This window comes from Chiloscyllium plagiosum, unplaced genomic scaffold (genome assembly GCF_037043375.1).
Source record: "Chiloscyllium plagiosum isolate Xiang-an unplaced genomic scaffold, Cpla_swu_hap1 HiC_scaffold_39, whole genome shotgun sequence".
In the NCBI taxonomy this organism is placed as follows: domain Eukaryota; kingdom Metazoa; phylum Chordata; class Chondrichthyes; order Orectolobiformes; family Hemiscylliidae; genus Chiloscyllium; species Chiloscyllium plagiosum.
The window spans coordinates 3,824,799-3,845,691 of NW_028270177.1; the positions used below are offsets into that span (position 1 = coordinate 3,824,799).

The 20,893-nt window shown below is 40.9% G+C and overlaps 1 protein-coding gene across 1 annotated transcript in view; it reads left to right on the forward strand.

Annotated features, from left to right (window-relative positions):
- The window catches only part of ctsh (cathepsin H), a 40,787-nt gene that overhangs the window by 15,417 nt on the left and 4,477 nt on the right, over positions 1-20,893 (forward strand). The window contains exons 3-11 of the mRNA XM_043677101.2: positions 2,363-2,468; positions 5,308-5,378; positions 9,479-9,583; positions 13,833-13,919; positions 14,020-14,075; positions 14,317-14,398; positions 16,621-16,689; positions 18,011-18,117; positions 20,622-20,747. Coding sequence (XP_043533036.1) covers positions 2,363-2,468; positions 5,308-5,378; positions 9,479-9,583; positions 13,833-13,919; positions 14,020-14,075; positions 14,317-14,398; positions 16,621-16,689; positions 18,011-18,117; positions 20,622-20,747 — 809 coding nt within the window. The remainder of the gene's footprint in view (positions 1-2,362; positions 2,469-5,307; positions 5,379-9,478; positions 9,584-13,832; positions 13,920-14,019; positions 14,076-14,316; positions 14,399-16,620; positions 16,690-18,010; positions 18,118-20,621; positions 20,748-20,893) is intronic.

Sequence of the window (20,893 nt, forward strand, 5' to 3'; positions counted from 1 at the left end):
TCTTTTCTGAACCCTTTCAAGTTTCACAACATCCTTCCTCCAGCGGAGAGACCAGAATTGAATGCAGTATTCCAAAAGTGGCTTAATCAATGTCCTGTACAGCTGCAACATGCCATTGCAATTCCTTTTCTCAATGCATTAACCAATAAAGGCAAGCATACCAAAAGCCTTCTTCACTTTCCTATCTACCTGAGACTCCACTTTCAAGAAGCTACAAACCTTCACTCCAAGGTCTCTTTGTTCAGCAACACTCCCCAGGACCTTACCATTAATTATATAAGTCCTGCCCTGATTTTGCCTTTCCAATATGCAGCACCTCGCATTTATCAAAATTAACCTCCATCTGCTGCTCCTAGGCATATTAGCCCATCTATCAAGATCCTGTTGGCTGAGAACAGTAACCAATTCTCCAACTATACTATGCCTATTGCTACTACATTTCCCTTTCCTCCCTTTATTGGCATGGCTCTCTGGACCATGGTACTGTGGTCAGTTCACTTATCCTTGCTACAGTCTGTGTCCTCATTCACAATCGTAGCTATTGGACAAGGCCACTGATGGGGCTGCACCAAAGCCAAACTCTGGATCCTCCATTCCTTGACTACAACCCAATCTTGAATGTAATTAATTGAACGAATATGACTGCCTCTTGAAAATTAGCATCGATACCTCTCGCCTTCAATGATAGGTCAGGTATCTACAGCTTAGACTCTGGCTCATCAGATTGAGCTGAACTTCCTCATGCAGGCAACACTTGCTACAAATGTGGTCACTGTGGATCATAGCAATGTCCACTATCTCTCACATATCACAGATGTAACACATCGCCTGCCCAGCCATCTCTGCTACTTAATTCATTAAATTAAATGCTAAATATTTTAAAAGTAATTTTTTTAAATGTAATCTTTTGTTATAACAACATCTCGTCCTACTTTTAACTAATTTGGCCAATCATAAGAGAGTCTGAAAAAGTATCCACCAATCACCTTCCTGTTTTCCTGTGACATCACACTGCAGCTCTAACAGGTTGAAACCGGTTGAAAGAGCTTGCTCCTGCTGTTTTTTTTCTCTCACTGCCACTGTCTCTATCACACAGATCTGCTTTTCTTTTTGTGAAGCTGCTGTTGTGTTGTTTGAGAAACTCCTAGCCCTGTTCTCCCTGTGTTGTTTATGAAGCTTTTTATCACCACACTCTGTTTCACTTCCAAAAGCACAGGGTTTGTACCTGTCTCTCTCTCTCTCTCTCTCACTACCATCAACTCCAATGAATCTAGTTCTGTCTCTATCTGCCACATGTTCCATCCACTCTTCTCAGTAATGCTGACTGCCTGCCTTAGGGTTCTCACCTCTCCTGTTCCTCTCTGAGGGCCTTTCGTTCAGACTGTATGAGTTGAGACAAGAAAGTCTTTGTGTGGGGAAGAGAAACTTGGCAGAGTGAACAAATCAATTTTGTTCTTTCAAGATCCATTTCAAGATTTGCCAATATCACCCTTTTGTTCTGAAGGAGTCTTGCTCTTTGGAAGAATTGTTAAATTAAGATGGTTCCAGTTTCAGCAGACAGTTAGATGTGAAACATCCCATGACGTTATTGGAAGTGGAGGAATGACGTTCTTCCAATTGCCTGGCCCTTACTCCCCAGCAAACCAACAACATCCCGAACAAATCATTGCTTTTTCCAGAATCTTGATGTGCACAGAATAATTGACAGACAGTATTTGTCTAGGTAACAGGTTACTGAAATACAAACAGTGTGCTTGGCAGTGAAGCGCATTGAGTTGGGTCACCAAAGTAACCCAAGAAGGTTTGTATGTATTGCAAAATAAATCACTTCCACTGCTGAAGAAGCTGATAATCAGAAGGCACAAATTTAATGTAATTGGCAAAAAAGAATCAAGAAGGGAGTGAGAATTGTTTGGAAGTAGTGAGTTGGGTGTGACCTGGGATGCTCAGTAGCTGCTCAAGTAAATAGAGCTTTCACCAGGGAAATGGATAAATACCTAAAGAGGAAAATCTGAACAAGGCTGTGAGGAAAGAGAGGGAGCAGTGAACCAATTAGCTTCTTCAAAGAGGTGATATGTTAAACAGCCTCCTTCTGTGCGGCAAGATTCTAAATGCTGGAAATCTTTCCTTTAACTTCTCCACCTCACTGATCTCCTTTCAGATACTCTCTCTGATCTTTTTCATCAAACCCTTGGCCCTGTGTCTGACTATCTCCTCACACGGTTCAGGGCTACATTTTATTTGATAATTGCTCCAGTGAAGCACCTTGGGGTAATTTTGTGCATTAAAAGTACGATATGAAAGTGGGTGGTTGTTGTTGATTCTGAGTGATGTTTTACTTATTTTTGTTCTTTGCAAACAGCACAAAAAAAACTATGGCCCGGAAGAGTATGAGCACAGGCTCCAGACTTTCATTCAAAACAAGAGAAAGGTTGACGCTCATAACAGAGGTCGACACGCCTTTCAAAGTAAGTTCACTTGGGTAGTTTTGTAGCTGCTTTTTTACCAGTTCTCCCCAGAAGTACAGTCCAGAATAAGGGAATAAGGGGTGGCACAGTGGCTCAGTGGCTAGCTCTGCTGCCTCACAGCACCAGGGTCCCAGGTTTGATTACAGCCTCGGGTGACTGTCTGTGTGGAGTTTGCACATTCTCCCCGTGTCTGCGTGGATTTCCTCCGGGTGCTCCGGTTTCCTCCCACAGTCCAAAGATGTGCAGGTCAGGTGAATTGGCCATGCTAAATTGCCCATAGTGTTAGGTGCATTAGTCAGAAGGAAATGGGTCTGGGTGGGTTACTCTTTGGAGGGTCGGTGTGGATTGGTTGGGCCGAAGGCTCTGTTTCCACATTGTAGGGAATCTATTCTAATCTATCATCATAACCTTAAACCAGAGTTAAGCCATTCAGGAAATGATGTCAAAAATCACTCCCCCCAAAAATAGGAGTAGAAACCATTCTGAAAAAGGTGTTGAGGCTGGGGTTTAATTGAAAACTTTGAAATCATGACTATCAATTTCTGTTAGATAGAAGTAGATAGAGTGAAGATACATGACAGTCATGGTCTAATGGAATGGTGTTACAAGTGCTTGAGAGGCTCCTCTGTTCCTAAATTTCCAAATAGATTGGCAAACAGAAAATTAAATAAGATAGGAAAGGGAAACAAAAAGGAACATAAGAACAAGATGAGATAACCTATCTCGCCAAGCCAATTGTGTCATTCAGAGATCATGGTGAATCTGCAATCTAACTTCATGCACCTGATCTTATCCAATGCTCCTTAATACTTTTGATTAGCTAAACACTATCTATATTGGGTTTAGTTTGAAATTCATACAGTATCAATTGCTGTTGTGAAAGAGTTCCAAACTCTTTCCAGCTTTTGTGTTGAAATGTTTCCTAAATTCATTCCTCAAAGCTCCAGCTGTAATGTTAGATAATTCCCCAAGTCCCAGACTCTGCAACAGCAGAAATGGTTTCTTGTGGCAGACCAGGAAATGATCTAATTTAGATTTATTCAGGGTATATGAAAGACTGGTGATTGAAGTTATTCTTGTGTAAACCTACCCCTATGGTTTCAGTGGAACAATGACAAAAGAATTTCACAACCCTGTAATACGTGTGTCACCAATACCTGACCTTGTGTCTCCTTTTGTCAGTCTGTGTTGTACTATGTTTTATGGTGCTTCTGTGGAATGCACTTCATTGGGTTAAAAGTGCTATGTAAATGAGTTATTATTGTAGTCCTGTACTTAGAATCATAGAGACGTACAGCGTGGAAACAGACGCTTCGGTCCAACCCATCCATGCCGACCAGATATCCCAACCCAATCCAGTCTCACCTGCCAGCACCTGGCCCATATCCCTCCAAACCCTTCCTATTTATATACCCATCCAGATGCCTTTTAAATGTTGCAATTGTACCAGCCTCCACCACTTCCTCTGGTAGCTCATTCCATACACGTACCACCCTCCGAGTGAAAAAGTTGCCCCTTAGGTCTCTTTTATATCTTTCCCCTCTCACCCTAAACCTATGCCCTCTAGATATGGACTCGCTGACCCCAGGGAAAAGACTTTGTCTATTTATCCTATCCATGCCCCTCCATGATTTTATAAACCTCTATAAGGTCACCCCTCAGCCTCCGACGCTCCAGGGAAAACAGCCCCAGCCTATTCAACCTCTCCCTATAGCTCAAATCCTCCAATCCTGGCAACATTCTTGTAAATCTTTTCTGAACCCTTTCAAGTTTCACAACATCTTTCCGATAGGAAGGAGACCAGAATTGCACGCAATATTCCAACAGTGGCCTAACCAATGTCCTGTACAGCTGCAACATGACCTCCCAACTCCTGTATTCAATACTCTGACCAATAAAGGAGAGCATACCAAACATCTTCACTATCCTATCTACCTGTGACTCTACTGACAAAGACCTATGAACCTACACTCCAAGGTATCTTTTTTCAGCAACACTCCCTAGGACCTAACCATTAAATGTATACGTCCTGCTAAGATTTGCTTTCTCAAAATGCAGCATCTCACATTTATCGAAATTAAACTCCATCTGCCTTTCTCAATCCATTGATCAAGATCCTGTTGTAATCTGAGGTAACCTTCTTCACTGTCCACTACACCTCCAATTTTGGTGTCATCTGAAAACTTACTAACTGTACCTCTTATGCATGATTTAACTATACAGTTTGTCAGTTACATTCATAAAGTAGTACTTTTACTGTAACATCAGTTATCCTTGAGTCCCACAATGTTGGCACTCTAATAATTACTGTAAAATATAAAATGTAATGCAGGATCACCCATTGTTACAAGGATTGAAAGAATCTAATATTGTGGATGTAGGTTTACTCACTGAACTGAAGGTTTGTTTTCAGACATTTCATCACCATACTAGGTAACATCATCAGTGAGCCTCCAGATGAAGCACTGGTGGCATGGCCCACTTCCTATTTATGTGTTTTGGTTTCCTTGGGTTTGGTGATATCATTTCAGTGGTGATGTCATTCCCTGTTCCTTTTCTCAGGGAGTGGTAAATGGATAAAACAACAGGAAATGACATCACCACAGAACATGATGTCACAGACCCAAGGAAACCTAAACACATAAATAGAAAGTGGGCCATGCCACGAGTGCTTCACCCGGAGGCTAACTGACGTCGTTACCAAGTATGGTGATGAAACGTCTGAAAACAAACCTTCCAGCTCAGCGAGCAAACCTACATCCAGAACCTCAACCTAAGTTACAAATCTTCTGAAAACTTGCAAATCTAATATTGTTTTTGTAAATTCTGTTTAATATAGTGGGACTCAACCAGTTTTCTGATTTGACCTTCAGTGAATTTCAGTCACTGTATTTGATGCAAAAACCACAGGTAACCATTTCTTGCAGCTGAACATGTGCTATCTCACTTTGTACTATCTTATTCCTGCTGGACCTTTGTACCCCTTACCTGTGTTTTTCTGTTAAAACTCAAGCCATCAAAAGTGAAAGGTTAAGGCTGAGAATGTATAGATTTCCAAAGGTAAAAGTCTTAACAATTGAAAGACTTAGGAAGTTGGAATGGGAGGGAACACACAATGATCCCAATGTAAATTAACATGTTCTACATGTTATTCCTAGCTCCTGGTGTGTTCTTAATTTCTAAATTCTATCATTCTCTTTAGAAATGTTATAGAAGGCGCTAGCTTTCTATGCTGTGAGTCAGAAAGTTATGGGTTCAAGTTCCACTCAAGCCATGAACAAATAATAGTGAGCAAGTTTCCCAGTGCCAGTACTATGGTAGTGTTGCACTGTCAGACATACAGGTGATGTGTCAAGCTGAGGTCTTATTTGTCTTCTCAGCTGCAGTTAGGTTGTGTGGATTAGCCATGGGAACTGCAGGGATAGATAGGGGAGGGATGCTCTCTGGAGGGACAGATGGGCCAAATGGTCTGTTGTACAATGTAGGGATTCTATGAATCTAAGAGCAGGGTAGTTTTGTGTGTCTTGGCCAACAGTTACGCCTCAATCAACATCACAGAGAAAAATGGCATTGCTATTTGTGGGAACTTGAGGCTTAAATTAGCTGGCATGTTTTCTACATGACAACAGTGACTACACTTCAGAGATGTATTATTGACTGTGCACTTTGAGGGTGTAAAGGTGCTATATGAATTTAAGTTGTTATTTTCTTCTTTCACAAACACGTTAGGGTTTGTGTTCTGTGTCTTATTTCTATATTATTTGGCTATTATTTCCCAATGGTGTGGTATTTTGTATCATTTATTGGAGTTTAGTTCTGCTTTAGGTTCATTCTATTAGAGTCATAGAGTCATACAGCATGGAAACAGACCCTTCGTTCCAATTAATCTGTGTTGAACATAAGCCCGACCTAAACTAGACTGACCTGCCTGCTCCTGGCCCATATCCCTCCAAACAGTTCCTCTCTTGTACTTATTCAAATGTCATTTAAACACTGCAATGCTTCTTGCCTGATTCCTGAGTTATCTTGATTTATTCCAACTAAAGTAACTAACCAAATTTAACAAAGCCTTGAAGCCTGGCAATTGTTTGTTTAACATCAGTAGCTTCTGAAACAAACTTTAGACTCTGTCTCCTTGTCATGGGTGGCAAGCTCTTTAAAACTAACGGAAATTTTGAAAGAACATCAGAGTCGATGGTTCACATGAGGGAACCCACTGATCCATTCAGTGAGATAATGAGATGGCCCGTGTCATGATTTTTAAATAAAGTAAATTAACCATTTTGTTAAAAGGGAAAACCCATTTTGTGCCTTATGAAACCATTCATTCTTCACAGTCCTGACAGATATTTACTAAACTGGATTTCATTTCTTTGTACAGCATTCTATAAAAAGAATTTTAACTATGTTTTCTGATCTTAATTAACCTCTCTATAATCTCTATAGTGTAATAGTTGGGCAGGGAAACTCTGCCTGAGTTGCACAAAGGTTTTTAATTGAGTGGTGCCATCAAGCCACAAGGGACTTTGTTCAGGCTGGTATTCACAGTGCAGTAATTGACTAAGTCTTGAACTGTCCAAGATGCCGTCTTTCCAAGATGTTTAGGCTGCATTAGCCTGTCCTAAAAGATTTTGAAGTCGTCGTGTCAAAGATGAGGAGGGGAGTATTGCAGTATGGCCAGTTGACTTATTTCAAATTGATGACTTCAACAGAACTGAAAAAGGTTAAAAATGTAACAGGTATTAAACAAGAAAAGTGGCAGGGAAAAGGGAGGTGGAAGAAAAGAAAGATATTGAAGCTTTGAGTTAAGGTGGTAGCAGGAGTGATTAAGTGATGAAAGAAATGAGGTGCAAGGAAGTCGGTGATTATTTTTTCTTTGCTTCTCACCGTATCGAAAGATCAGTCTAAGAGCACTGTAACAGACATGAGCTGAGCCATTTGCAGCCACCAGCTGGTCCAACAGAGTGGGAACAGTGGCTATGGTGTGGAATTGTTGAATCTGGCATTGAGCTCATGGTTTTATATGCCGATACCCATCTATTTTGCTTTCACAGCAACAAACATTTCAGTGATTAACTTACAAAAGTTTGTTGCAAATCCATTGTGTAGTACAAAAGCCAATCTCTATTTTCCCTTCTGGAATCTTTCCCTGTCCAGAAACCAATACCCAATGAGGAAGAACTCAGCTCTTGTACTAATTTTAGTCAACTTGTTCAGACATGTTATGACACATCTCCAGCTTAAATTTGGGCCTCCTGGTTCAGAGATAGGGACACCACAAGAGTCAAATTGTCTCTTTTTTTGAGAACCCCCCCCAGTTATTCTTTTTATTAATCTATTTTTCTAATCAGATGGGACTTGAACCTGGGCTAGGGGTAGAGACACTACCATTGTGCCACAACAAGGCCCCAGACTGTCTCATCTTAGTATTTTTAAACAATCAGTTCAGAGTTGTTATTAAAGACCTGTGGAGCTGGAGTGACTTGAACCCAGGAGTACTGGCTCAGAGGTTGGGACATGACCATTTCACCCCACTGTCTCATCTTGAGTAGAAAAGGCATCACCTAATTCAATCAACTCTGGAACTGATCATTTGAGCCTTAAAGGAATCTACATTTCTAACTCTGACATTGATAGCCCAATCAAAAGATGGAGGAGTTGATCTTTCAGCTTATAGTGAGCTTCATTAGTTCAGTGACAAGACAGAAAGGTCAGAATGTGCGTGAAACAGCAAATTAAAATGGCAAGCAATCAGATGCTCAGCAAAGTGATCAACCAATGTACTGGATTACACAATGAGCAGAGAATACCGTCTACTAAACTGAAAGTGAAAGCAATTTGCTAATTGTTTGAGGCACTAGACTGTAACAAGGAAGGGAAAGGTGTTGTGGGAATGGGAGCAGACAATGAGATGATGGAAGGATGGTCCTAGGTGTAATGATTATAACAATGTCAGCCAGGTGGATATCATTGAATATCAATTCCCTATTTGGACCAGATTAACAGCTCCAATCAGGGATCCCTAGCTGACTGATATAAACAGGAGTGTTCTCCCAGCCCAACTGCTTGTTCTGTGGCGCTGTGGAGTCCGTGGACCATGTATATATTGGGTGTGGGCGTTTGCACTCCCTTTTTGATTTCCTGAAAAACCTTCTCCTCTGTTTTTGGCTGCACTTCAGTCCCACGCTCCTGATCTTTGGGCACCCGGTACGGAGGAAGGAGGGCAGGTCTGAAGACCTCCTCGTGGGTCTGCTCCTGGGCCTGGCCAAACTGGCCATCAACAGGTCCAGGCAGCGGGCCGTGGAGGGGGTCGTTAGGGCCGACTGCCTGCCCCTCTTCCGCGGTTACGTTAGAGCCCGGGTGTCCTTGGAGAAGGAGCACGCGGTGTCCACCAACACCCTGGAGTTGTTCAGGGAGAGGTGGGCGCCGCAGGGAGTGGAGTGCATCATTTCTCCCTCCAATTCTATTTTGATTTAGTCCCTACCCTCCCCTTCACTGTTTTGATCACACAGCACTGTCCCTTGCTGTGAAGGGCAGTGCTTGTCACTGGCCACCCGGGTGTTTTCCTATCTTCCTGGTGGTGGAAATTGAATAAAGAGTGGTGCACTTTGTGTCTTTCACTGTGTCTCACACCTGCACACACACACCATGGGTGCTGGGGATAAAATAAGCACTACCGCACTTAGGTGGTAGTGTGGGGGGTTAAAAAAAAAAAAAATAAATAAACAGGAGTGTTAGAATTCTTGTTTGCTCTGAGAGAATTAAGGGATCTCCATGTGTAAACAAGATGGAGTACTGGCCTCTGTGGAGTTCATTCACAGGTTCCTATGACAAGTTGCTCCTAAGAGCACTTACCACATGTCAGTCAACAAATCATTCTCCTGATGTATCCTGACCAGAAAAGAGGATGAGACAATTTATAGCTCTGTCCCATTTGAAGAAGAATAGTATAATCCAGACCACTGTAGTTCTCAGTTTAAATATTTTTCAAAACTCCTCTTCCTCAACAGAACTGTTCAGCAACACGAGGGAACCATTACAGCAGTGCAGATATACTGCCTGAGAATGTAGACTGGAGAAAAAGAGGAAATTTCATCACTCCTGTGAAGAATCAGGTAAAACTGGTTGACCTGTAATGTAAGATCCCTTTTTTTTTACAGCTGTGGACTGAAAATGAGAACTGTTTTAAATCCAATGTTTTGCAAGGATACTGCAAGTTTTGAAAAGCAAGTAGGAGAAAGTGAGGACTGCAGATGCTGGAGATCAGAGCTGAAAATGTGTTGCTGGAAAAGCACAGCAGGTCAGGCAGCATCCAAGGAGCAGGAGAATCAACGTTTCGGGCATGAGCCCTTCTTCAGGAATGAGGAAAGTGTGTCCAGCAGGCTAAGATAAAAGGTAGGGAGGAGGGACTTGGGGGAGGGGCATTAGAAATGCAATAGGTGGAAGGAGGTCAAGGTGAGGGGGATAGGCCGGAGTGGGGGTGGGGGCGGAGAGGTCAGGAAGAAGATTGCAGGTTAGGAAGGCGGTGCTGAGTTCAAGGGATTTGACTGAGACAAGGTGGGGGGAGGGGAAATGAGGAAACTGGAGAAATCTGAGTTCATCCCTTGTGGTTGGAGGGTTCCTAGGCAGAAGATGAGGCACTCTTCCTCCAACCGTTGTGTTGCTATGGTCTGGCGATGGAGGAGTCCAAGGACCTGCATGTCCTTGGTGGAGTGGGGGGGGGGGGAGTTGAAGTGTTGAGCCAAGGGGTGGTTGGGTTGGTTGGTCCGGGTGTCCTAGAGGTGTTCTCTGAAACGTTCCGCAAGTAGGCGACCAGTCTCCCAAATATAGAGGAGGCTACATTGGGTGCAGTGGATGCAATAAATGATGTGTGTGGAGGTGCAGGTGAATTTGTGGCGGATATGGAAGGATCCCTTGGGGCCTTGGAGGGAAGTAAGGGGGGAGGTATGAGCGCAAGTTTTGCATTTCTTGCGGTTGCAGGGGAAGGTGCCGGGAGAGGAGGTTGGGTTGGTGGGGGGTTGGCTTATGGACTAATGACAGTTATCATTGACGAGACCGTTCTAGCTGACAACAACTGTATGATTGGTTCTCCAGTAACTGAGCAGCTTGGAGTGAAAAAGCTGAAGGAAGACAAGTGAAATGTAGGAATATGTGTTCAGTTCCTCCCCAACTCAGTAGCATTCTCTCTGTTCTCTGTAGTCAAAACTTACTAAACCTGAAAAAAAAATCAGTTTATCTGTTGCAATATTTGTTGTAAGCTATAAATTTAACCCTCCTGCTTAATTTACACCAGCAACGCAGAAAAGATTTATCCCGTGTGAAAATTTGAGAGGCCAAGAACTAGTTAAAGTAAAAGTTAACAACTTTATTTCTTAAAGTATAACAGAGAATAATTAACTAACAACTTTTACAACTCCTCCCTCTAACCTATCTTTTATCTTCCCTTCTATAATAGCAGTCTGATTAACCGCCCCCCCCCCCCCGCACCGATTAAGATTTACCAAAAATTAAAGTTTTCAAAACCAGCCAGCTGTTGAATCTTCTATTTGGATCTTCCTGTGCTGTCTTCTTCTTAGGGATTATGCTTCACAGGTTACGGATCAATAAAGGTACCTTTAAGAGAGGTATTTTTCCGGCAGTCTCTGCATGCTGATGGCATGACAGTTCTCCTCTCGACTTTTCAATTTTCTCCAGTCTTATACCCCCAAAGCATTGGATTGTGTCATTGGCTTTTAAGATTGTCAATATACTAAATTCAAACTTGATTGGAGTTTGGTATTTTTTGGGATATAATTTAACTGATTGGCCTAATTCGAATCTGTTTTGACTCCAGGCAACCAGCTACTCTAGCTACCCCAGTAGCTGAACCACCTATTACATTGTATCTTGTTGAGAACACTTGGTGTTGTCAGGTAGTTCTGCTAGCTTTTAATGCTCATAAAGCTACAGAACAGCCACATATTCATAACATAAGCAAAGACTTTTTGAGTGAATTGGTCAATTGTGTCTCTTACCAACTAATGGAAGCAATTAGAGAAAGATAACCATGTAATGTATAAGCCAGAAGAACAGTAGGAAAGATACTCTCCAGACATAACCTGGGAATAAGTATTATTGAACTGTGTTTCCAGTCTTTTCCTTCTGTCCATAATGCATTTTACTCAGTCTTTGTGTGTAATGGGTCGGGGGGGAGGTATATAAGAGGATTGGAGTTTTATTTAGTTATGCTATGTCATTATGTTTTATGGTAGCTAGAAGCTAATTACTTATTTATTACAATTCTTGGTCAGTATAGAAACCTAGTCTATGCTCTCAGTCTGGGTCTGAACGGCAGGTAAATCGGGGAACTTTGTGTCATTTTATAAAAGTTTTGACTTATGTGACAACTCCAGGAATAGTGAGGCTTGATTATTCAGTGTGCTACCTTAGTGAGCCATAACAATAGCTACTCCACCAAGCACAAGGAATAGCAATCCAATGGAAAGCAAAGTCTGCAGATACTGGAAAAGTGAAATAAAAATGAACAATTTCTAAGTAGGTCAGGCTATATCTAAAAAGATTAGAAGTAGAAATAATGGGCATGATTTTAATTTAGTTAAAAACCATTGCATTGGATAAGAGTTAAATTTTGGCCCAATGTTGGAGATTTAAAAGCTACAGACAGCACTGTAGCATCCTGTGAGTTGGAGGGCACTGGGGCAAATCAGAATTTGTAGCAGTCTATTTTATAACAAGCCAATTCTATTCACTCAAAATAGTTTGTTTCAGCACAATAGTACAGCAAACAGTCTAAAGTATCAATTTAAAAACAGTCTCCATGAACCCTAGCAAACAAAGCTCATCACTGAAAATACTGTAATATCCTCTGATAAAAACAGAACTATTTCTCCAGCAAAATCCAGTGAGCAGAGATGACTCCTTTAAAGTACTCTGTGAGGAGGGGGTCTTGAGTATGCTGAATCACTCCATTCCTTCTGTATTTTTTTGTCCCTCTTTGCATCCCAACATAAGCGTTGTAGTTAATTGTTACCTACCTGACCTGATGCATTGACAAAGTACCAAATACCTTGAATAGCCTAGCACGAGCAGTTGGAAATGTAGGTTTTCGAGAATGCTTATTAATTATTGCACTGGTACCTGTGAATCTGGGGTTATGAGGTTGCAGGAACTGGAGGCTGTTCAATCTCTCTAGCCTGTGGTGCCAGTTTATGTGCCAATACTAAAAAGTAATCCTTGGGCTACGCCACAGTGATTGAGAGGAAATGAGTTGAACTTGATTGTGTTTTCCCAGATATACAGACATTTGAATGTACAAACCTGTCCCATATTCATGCAAACCAAAGTATTGTGACTGATCTTCTCATCCCTTCGACAGCATTGATCTCTCAGGAGAGACAAAAACGTCAGGATAATAAGGGAGAAAAAAAAACCCTCTGACTTCTTTGAGCCCCACAGGAAATCAAAGCCTAGGAGATCACATGGATCAAGTCTTCTCTATGAAGATACTGACCTTCAATATGTTCTGATCTCTATACCAATCAGGAACTGGTCCAGATCCCACTAGAATTAATCGGCAATATTTTCCACAGGCATACTGACACTCAAAGGAAGAGTTACCCAATATCCTATTCCTGCTCCTTCAGCATTCTCATTCCCTCATTTGCCCCTCCCCCCCCCCCCCCCCCCACTGCCAATTCTCTTTTTAACACTGAGTTCCTACTGATCGATTACTACAATAATTGTTACTTTAATACTTTAATTGTTTTCACATATCAATAGCAGGTAACATTCCCACCAATTTTGTTTTGAGTGAGTAATTTATTTAAGTCCATGTCATCAGTTATGAAGTTGAAGGCATGTACTGTACTTTTGAGAGAGAGCGAGAATGCTGTTCTGAACTGAGAGCTTTAAATTGTATTGCATAGTGGCACATGTTTTAACTTAAAGGAACTGACTTGGCACAGACTGCTTTGGAACTCTTGTTACTATACAGCAATGCATCTTGCAGGGAACACCACTGTCTCTACTTTGCTCTAACAATAGTATTGAGATGTTGTCTTTCACAAATTAATCGATCACAAAGTGAGAAAAAGGACGTTGAATCAAAGGAGATATTATGGCTGGTGGCCAAATATTCGATCAAAAGTTTTAAGGAGCATCTGAAAGAAGGAAAGAAGAGAGGCAGAGAGATTTAGGGAGTGAGTTCCACAGACTGGTACCCAAACAGCTGTACACCCAGGCACCAGTGGAAGTAAAGGGAATTAGAAAAGCCAAAGTAAATCAACCCCAACTCCTGAAGCCTAGCTTGGGTGACTAAAGTTCCTTAAGCTTGGAATTGCTCATAGTGGATTTTATTCTGTACAGGGTGGCTGTGGAAGCTGCTGGACCTTTTCCACCACTGGATGTTTAGAATCTGTGATTGCAATAAAATCAGGAAAACTTGTCTCACTGGTGAGTGCCAGACAAAACTTTGCTAACCTTTGGAATGGTAAGTGTTATTATGTATCTGTTTTAACAGTCAGAAATGTTGATATTTTTAATCTTTCTGTAGGCAGAACAACAACTTGTGGACTGTGCACAGAATTTTAAAAACCATGGATGTGCAGGGTGAGTGATTCAGTGGTAGTTTTCATCGGAAGATGAGCAGACCATTAGGAGCAAAATTTCTAAGAGATTAATAGAATAACCTTCATTTTTCCTTACCTTGCATTCTCCTCCACACCAGAGGAGATTATCCGTAGTTAATAAACTCTGCTTTAAACAATGTAATGCTTTTGACATTCTAAAATAACTGCTCCATTCTTGTGTTTATTTTCCATTTTCCATTATTTTGTTTACATCTTTTTAGGGGACTGCCAAGTCAAGCCTTTGAATATATTAAGTACAACAATGGACTGGAAAGGGAGCAGGATTACCCTTATGAAGGAAAGGTCTGACTTCACTGTTTCTAACTGTTTTTAACTGTCCAATAAGAGTGTCTCACTTCATGGTGCAATGCTTTTATCACAAGGCTTTCAAATTATGAGCAGATAACAAAACAGTTCAAAATGATGACTTACAGGGAACACAGACAATGAACCGGACCCTGACCTGTTGGGAGCAATTCCTACTTTTGTCTAAATTAGTGACAGAATGGAAAATATGCAAATAAAATTCAAAACACTGGCCTGAACTGCTTATGCACACACACATTCAATGTGTTTGAGGTTGACTCAATATTGAAGCGACTTCCACCTTCTGGTACAATCAGCACACAAACCTACCAGGATTACTAATTCCTTATGTTAATATAACATAATTTGCCTTTAATTTTCTTACTGCAAACTCAGCTAAATATGAGAGGCATATTACAACATGAATACAAAGTACAGGCCATGTGTGAGGAAGATTAAGGGAGACATGGAATGACTCTGGCAGATATTTTAAGAGCTTTTAAGGGCTTTAATTCCCAATAAGCTGTTTAGATTTGTGGGAACAACTTTACACGCTCAGCTGCAGTCTCCATGGAGGTATCAAAGTATCACCTGTCAACATTAAAATAAACCAGTTGGCTTATTACAGACTAAAAATAAACATCAATTTACTAATTTTTAGGTTGTAAAGTCCTTAACCAAATACATGTTCTTATATTAACCTTTCATTCACAACTGTGATAATTCAGTAAATTGAAATATATCGTTGGGATGTTCCAGTGAATGAGATTCTCAATGTGGAGAATTAATTGTAATAAATTTAAGGATGCTTGTTCAGTAAAAATGAATATTAAAAATATTTGAGAAAATCACGTCCCAAGGTGGGACACAAAATCATGCCCATGGGATGAAGAGCCATTATATACCAGTTGTGCCTTGCAAGTTGTGCAGAAGATCCCTGCACAAAAATTTAATACACTGGATCTAGTCTAAAGTTGACCCTAATCTCTCTGAATGTCTGAGGGTCAATCAGGAGATTGACAGCAAATGTTTAAAATCAGTAGTGTACAAGCTAGATACCTAAACTATGACAATTTGTAGCATCGCTCTGAATATTTTTAACGAGATCTAAACTCTAGGTACTGACCAGAAAGGCATTAGAAGCACTTCCATGTACAGTGCCATGTGAATCAAATGTACATTTCCTGATGCCTTTCCTGTCAGTGGCAGGACTTATGGGACTAAGAAGATTCCCAGATTTCTATCACACCTGTGAACTTGAAACATTACATGTGTTTTCATCATAGATTTAAAAATTAGAATTCATGTTGCAGGTAGGCCTTATAAAGGCCACATTTGGAATATTGTGTACAGCTCTGGTTGCCACACTACCAGAAGGATGTAGAGGCATTGGAGAAGGTGCAAAAACTGTTTACCAGAATGTTGTCTAGTTTGGAGGGTATTAGCTATGAGGAGAAATTGGATAAACTTGGTCTGTTTTCACTTGAACATTGAAGGGTGCTCTAATAAAAGTTTACAGAAGGAAAGGCACAGAGTTGGAGTCATCTTCCCAGGTTAGAATTGTCAATTATTGGCAACATAACCTTAACGTAAAAGGGGCTAAATTCAAGGAAGATGTGAGAGGCAAGTTTTATTTTATCGGGGATGGTAAGTGCCTGGAGTGAGACCAGGTGGTGGAGGCAGACACAATATCAACATTTAAGATGCATCCTGACAACTATGTGAATAGGCAGGCAATAGATGATATGGACAGCGTAGAGGTAGAAGGCTTTAGGTTTAGAAAGGTATCATGTGTTGGCACAGTCTTGGTAGGCTGAAGGGTCTGTTCCTGTGCTGTACTCTTCTTCGTTCTCTAGATATGGCAATGCTTGCTGAGTTTCTCCAGCATTGTTTTTGTTTACATTTCCAATCTCCAGCATATACAGAATTTTGCTGACCTCATTCAGGGCCAACGATAAGCTTCTTTGTGCCTATATGCTAAATGAAGGTTAAAAGCTAAGAATTCCTGTTTCTAATTGTTAGACAGCAGTTCTTCAGTACGCATAGAGGTATGGATGTAAAGAGGTTGCGATTCACCTCAACTGGAATGCTGTGCATATTTGCACGCTCATGATACTTATTTGCCTGATATTTGTGGCCAGCAACAGGCAAATAAGTATGTGATTGTGCAACAATTAATGGTCATGTTATGAAAATTTTGTTTTTTGTCTTTCTCATAGGATGGAACTTGTAGATTTGAGCGGAGCAAAGCTGCTGCATTTGTCAAGGATATAGTCAATATCACTCAGGTAGGTTACAGATCTTCCAGTAATCATATCATAACCTGGCATTGTATTGCTTGTTTGATGTTCCCCAGCCACTTTTGTTCTGTTTTTTTCTAAGTTATGTACCAGGGGAAATGGTGGCATAGTGACAACATCTCCGAACTAGTAATCTAGAGGCCCAAACAATCCCTTGTTGACATGTGTTCAAATTATGCTAGTGGACATTTATTAAAAATCTGGAATTGAAAGCTAATGTCAGTAATTGTGACCATAAAGCTATTATTGATTGCTATAAAGCATAAACATCAGGTTCATGTTAAGTTTATGATCCTTATCAGTTTAGCGTATATGGGATTCCAGACCACAGACATGTGGTTGACTCTTCACTGTCCTCTGAATTGCCTTACAAGCCACTCCGTTCAAGACCAGTTAAGGAGGGGTGACCTTACAGAGGTTTATAAAATCATGAGGGGCACGGATAAAATAGACAAGGTCTTTTCCCTGGGGTGGGGAAATCCAGAACTAGAGGGCATAGGTTTAGATTAGATTACTTACAGTGTGGAAACAGGCCCTTCGGCCCAACAAGTCCACACCGACCCACCGAAACGCAACCCACCCAGACCCATTCCCCTACATTTACTCCTGCCCCTAACACTATGGACAATTTAGCATGGCCATTTTTGGATTGTGGGAGGAAACCGGAGCATCCGGAGGAAACCCACGCAGACACTGGGAGAATGTACAAACTCCACACAGTCAGTCGCCTGAGGCGGGAATTGAACCCGGGCGCTGTGAGGCAGCAGTGCTAACCACTGTGCCACCGTGCTGCCCATGGGTTTAGGGTGAGAGGGGAAAAATTTAAAAGGGACTTAAGGGGCAACTTTTTCATGCAGAGGGTGGTATGTGTATGGAATGAGCTGCCAGAGGAAGTGGTGGAGGTTGGTACAATTACAACATTTTAAAAGGCATTTGGATGGATATATGAATAGGAAAGGTTTAAGAGGGATATGGGCCAAGTGCTGGCAGGTGGGACTAGATTAGGTTCGGATATGTGGTCAGCATGGACAAAGTTGGACCGAAGGGTTTGTTTCCTTGCTGTACAGCTCTATGACTCTAATAGGCAATGAATGTTGGTTCTGTCAGTGATCCCCACATCCAACAAAACGTAGAAATAAGTTATAAAAACTGAATCAAATCCAAATTGGATTAAATTTCATTATTTTATTTGGAATGGATTAGAACCAATTAAATTGCAATTTAGAGTTGAGTCTATAACAAACTAAGAATGCTGCACTCATTGCTCACCCTGAGAAAATATGTTGACCTAACATTGTTTGTTCTGTAGTATGATGAAGATGGCATGGTGGATGCTGTGGCAAGACTGAACCCAGTCAGTTTTGCTTTTCAAGTGACTGATGACTTTTTACTTTACAGAGAAGGTGTCTATTCCAAGTAAGTGCTCAATTTTTAAGATGGCAGTTCAACACCACCACGAGCAATGTGTAATGGGCAATAAATGTTAGCCTTAGCAGCAATGTCAACGTATGATGAAAAAAATTGAAAAATTAACATTTTTATACTCCAGATTTAGATTTTTTTAAAAAAGGCCTGTTTGGGATGAGAATGCAATTGAGCTTCTCCATGTTGGAGAGCGGGAGGGGTAAGATAATACACACGCTAGAACTGAAGTATTTTTATCATGTCATTGTAGTTCCCACAATCAGTATTGTGAAAATGATCAGAATTTTTTAAAATGATATTGGATGAGGCATGAATATCGGCCCAGGATACTTGGAGGTCTCCAATATTCTTCTTCAGAATAGTGGCCATGGGATTAGATCATTTTATAGGCTAGACAAGACTTTGGTTTAACATCTCAACTGAAAGGTGTTTAAAATGTCCTCTAACAGCCCATGGGCAACATTCTTCCCATGATGTATATCAAACAGTGCTCTAAGTTTCAATAGCATGGTCCTGCTTTGAAGCCTGACTCCAAACTACCTATGAGGAAAACTAGCTCGCTGTGATGGACTAGCTATCATTTCCTTCAAATAAAACACACCACTCCCAAAACACCTGCCCACCCAGATTTCTGACATGAGAACTCTTGCCTCCATTCATCATGGGCAAAGATGGTAACTTATAACCTTGTGATTCACACACCAACACACAGCTGTGGTTCACTCCACTAATGAACTGGAACAAGGGCTAGATGGAATACTTGGTATAATTAGAGCTTGTACTCATGACCTCTCCTGAAAACGATAAGGAAGTTTAAAGTTGTAGTACCAAATCTTCCAGGAACACAAGTGTAATGGAGTGGGACTCAACTGTGTAAAAGACCCTTATTCCAAGATGCAGGTAACAAGGCTGTTAGTGCAGTATGGCCTGCGTACAGTGCTCACTCTGACTGAGGTTGAATCATGGTGTCAGCGATGATTTGTTGGGTAGCTCGCTTGACTGAGTCAGGAAGCTATGAGTTCAAGTCCCACTCCAGAGACTTGAGCAGATAATTTGGGCTGACCCTCTCAGTGCAGTCCTGAAGCAATGCTGGAACAAATGATTCAGGTGGAACATTAAATTGGGGCCCTCTTTGCCCTCTCAGATATTGGAAAAAGTCTTGGGGGCCCTTTTTGAAATAAAGCAGGGTAAATTGTCATGGATAATATTTATACCATAATCTTTACCATTAAAACAGGTTGTCTGGTTATTACTGCATTGCTTGTGGAACCTTACTGTGTGCATAAGTTGTTTCATTTATTACAACAATGACTGCACTTGAAAAGTATTTTCTTGATTCTAAAAAGTCTATTAGGACTTCCTTAAGTTATGAAAGGTTCTATGTCAATGCTAGTGTCTTGCTGACATTTTGTTGCACCATAGAGGGTACAGTCCAAAGACAGCTTCACAGTCGTAAAGCAGCTGGAAAAGTGGCAGCATGTGATGGATCTGCCAGGCCATCTTTGCCTTGTTACTGAACTCCTTCAAGATAATCATTTTTGAGGCTTTTGCTGAAGCTGTGGCAAAATCTCTGCACCTAACAGGTTCAATGGGTCAATCAGAAAGCCCATTGTATGGCGTTCTTTGGAAAATCCTAGGAGACCCTACCCTGACATGTTCCTTCACTGTGGAGTATCTGCTCGTTGCTTGTCCTATCAGGCCTTAGGAACAGGATAGACTATTCAGTCCCTTGAGCGTGTTCTAACATTCAGTGGCTGATCTATGATCTAATTTCTACACATCTCTAGCCAACATCCCTTCATTACTTTGGTTAACAAAAAGTTGTTAAACTGTTTTAAATTTAATAATTGATCCCTACATCTGTTACTATTTACAGAAGGGAGATGCAAACTTTGACGACCCTTTGCATGTAGAAATGTCTTCAACTTTTACTCCTGAAAGGTCTGGCTCTAATGTCAATGATATCCACTAGTTCTCTCGACTTCCCAAACAGCAGAAAAATATTCTGTACCTCTACCCCATCAATTCCCTCGAATATCTTAAATTTCAAACAAATTAACTCTTAACCTTCTAAATTATGGAAGAGAGAACACTGGTTTATGGAACCTTTCTTCATTTAATCAATGCTACATTTTCTTCAAAGTGTATTCTCCCTAAGGTGCAATAACCAGAACTGGTAACAATAGCTCCTAGTGTTGTTTAACCAGGGTTTTGAACATCTGAAACATGACTCCTACCCCTGATGGTTTTGTCCTCTGAGTATAATGTGTAGCAATTTGTTGGTCTATTAGAGCATGAGCATTTAATGATCTGTATATCTTGACTGCCAAATCTTTGTGGACCTTTCTAACTTTTCACTATTTAGAAAATACCTTCTGTCCTTTTTTAAATTGTTCTTTCTGCAATTTTATAATAAGTTGCACATAAATACAAGGATTTTGATTTATTAAATAGCAATCGGAACATATGATTTACTAAGCATAATTCTTCCACAGCCCAAACTGCAGTTCTACACCGGATAAAGTGAATCATGCTGTGCTGGCTGTGGGCTATGGAGTGTCCAATGGGACAAAGTACTGGATTGTGAAGAATTCCTGGAGTACTTCCTGGGGAATTGATGGGTCTGTAACATTTTGTTCAAATTGATAGTGTTTTTTTTTTTAAGACCAAGTATGTACATTTTAGAATGCCTTTTTAGTGTGTAAAATAATAAGCATTCCAATGGCTTGGTTTGTTGAGTGAGTTTGAGCTGAGCCATGAAGTCAGA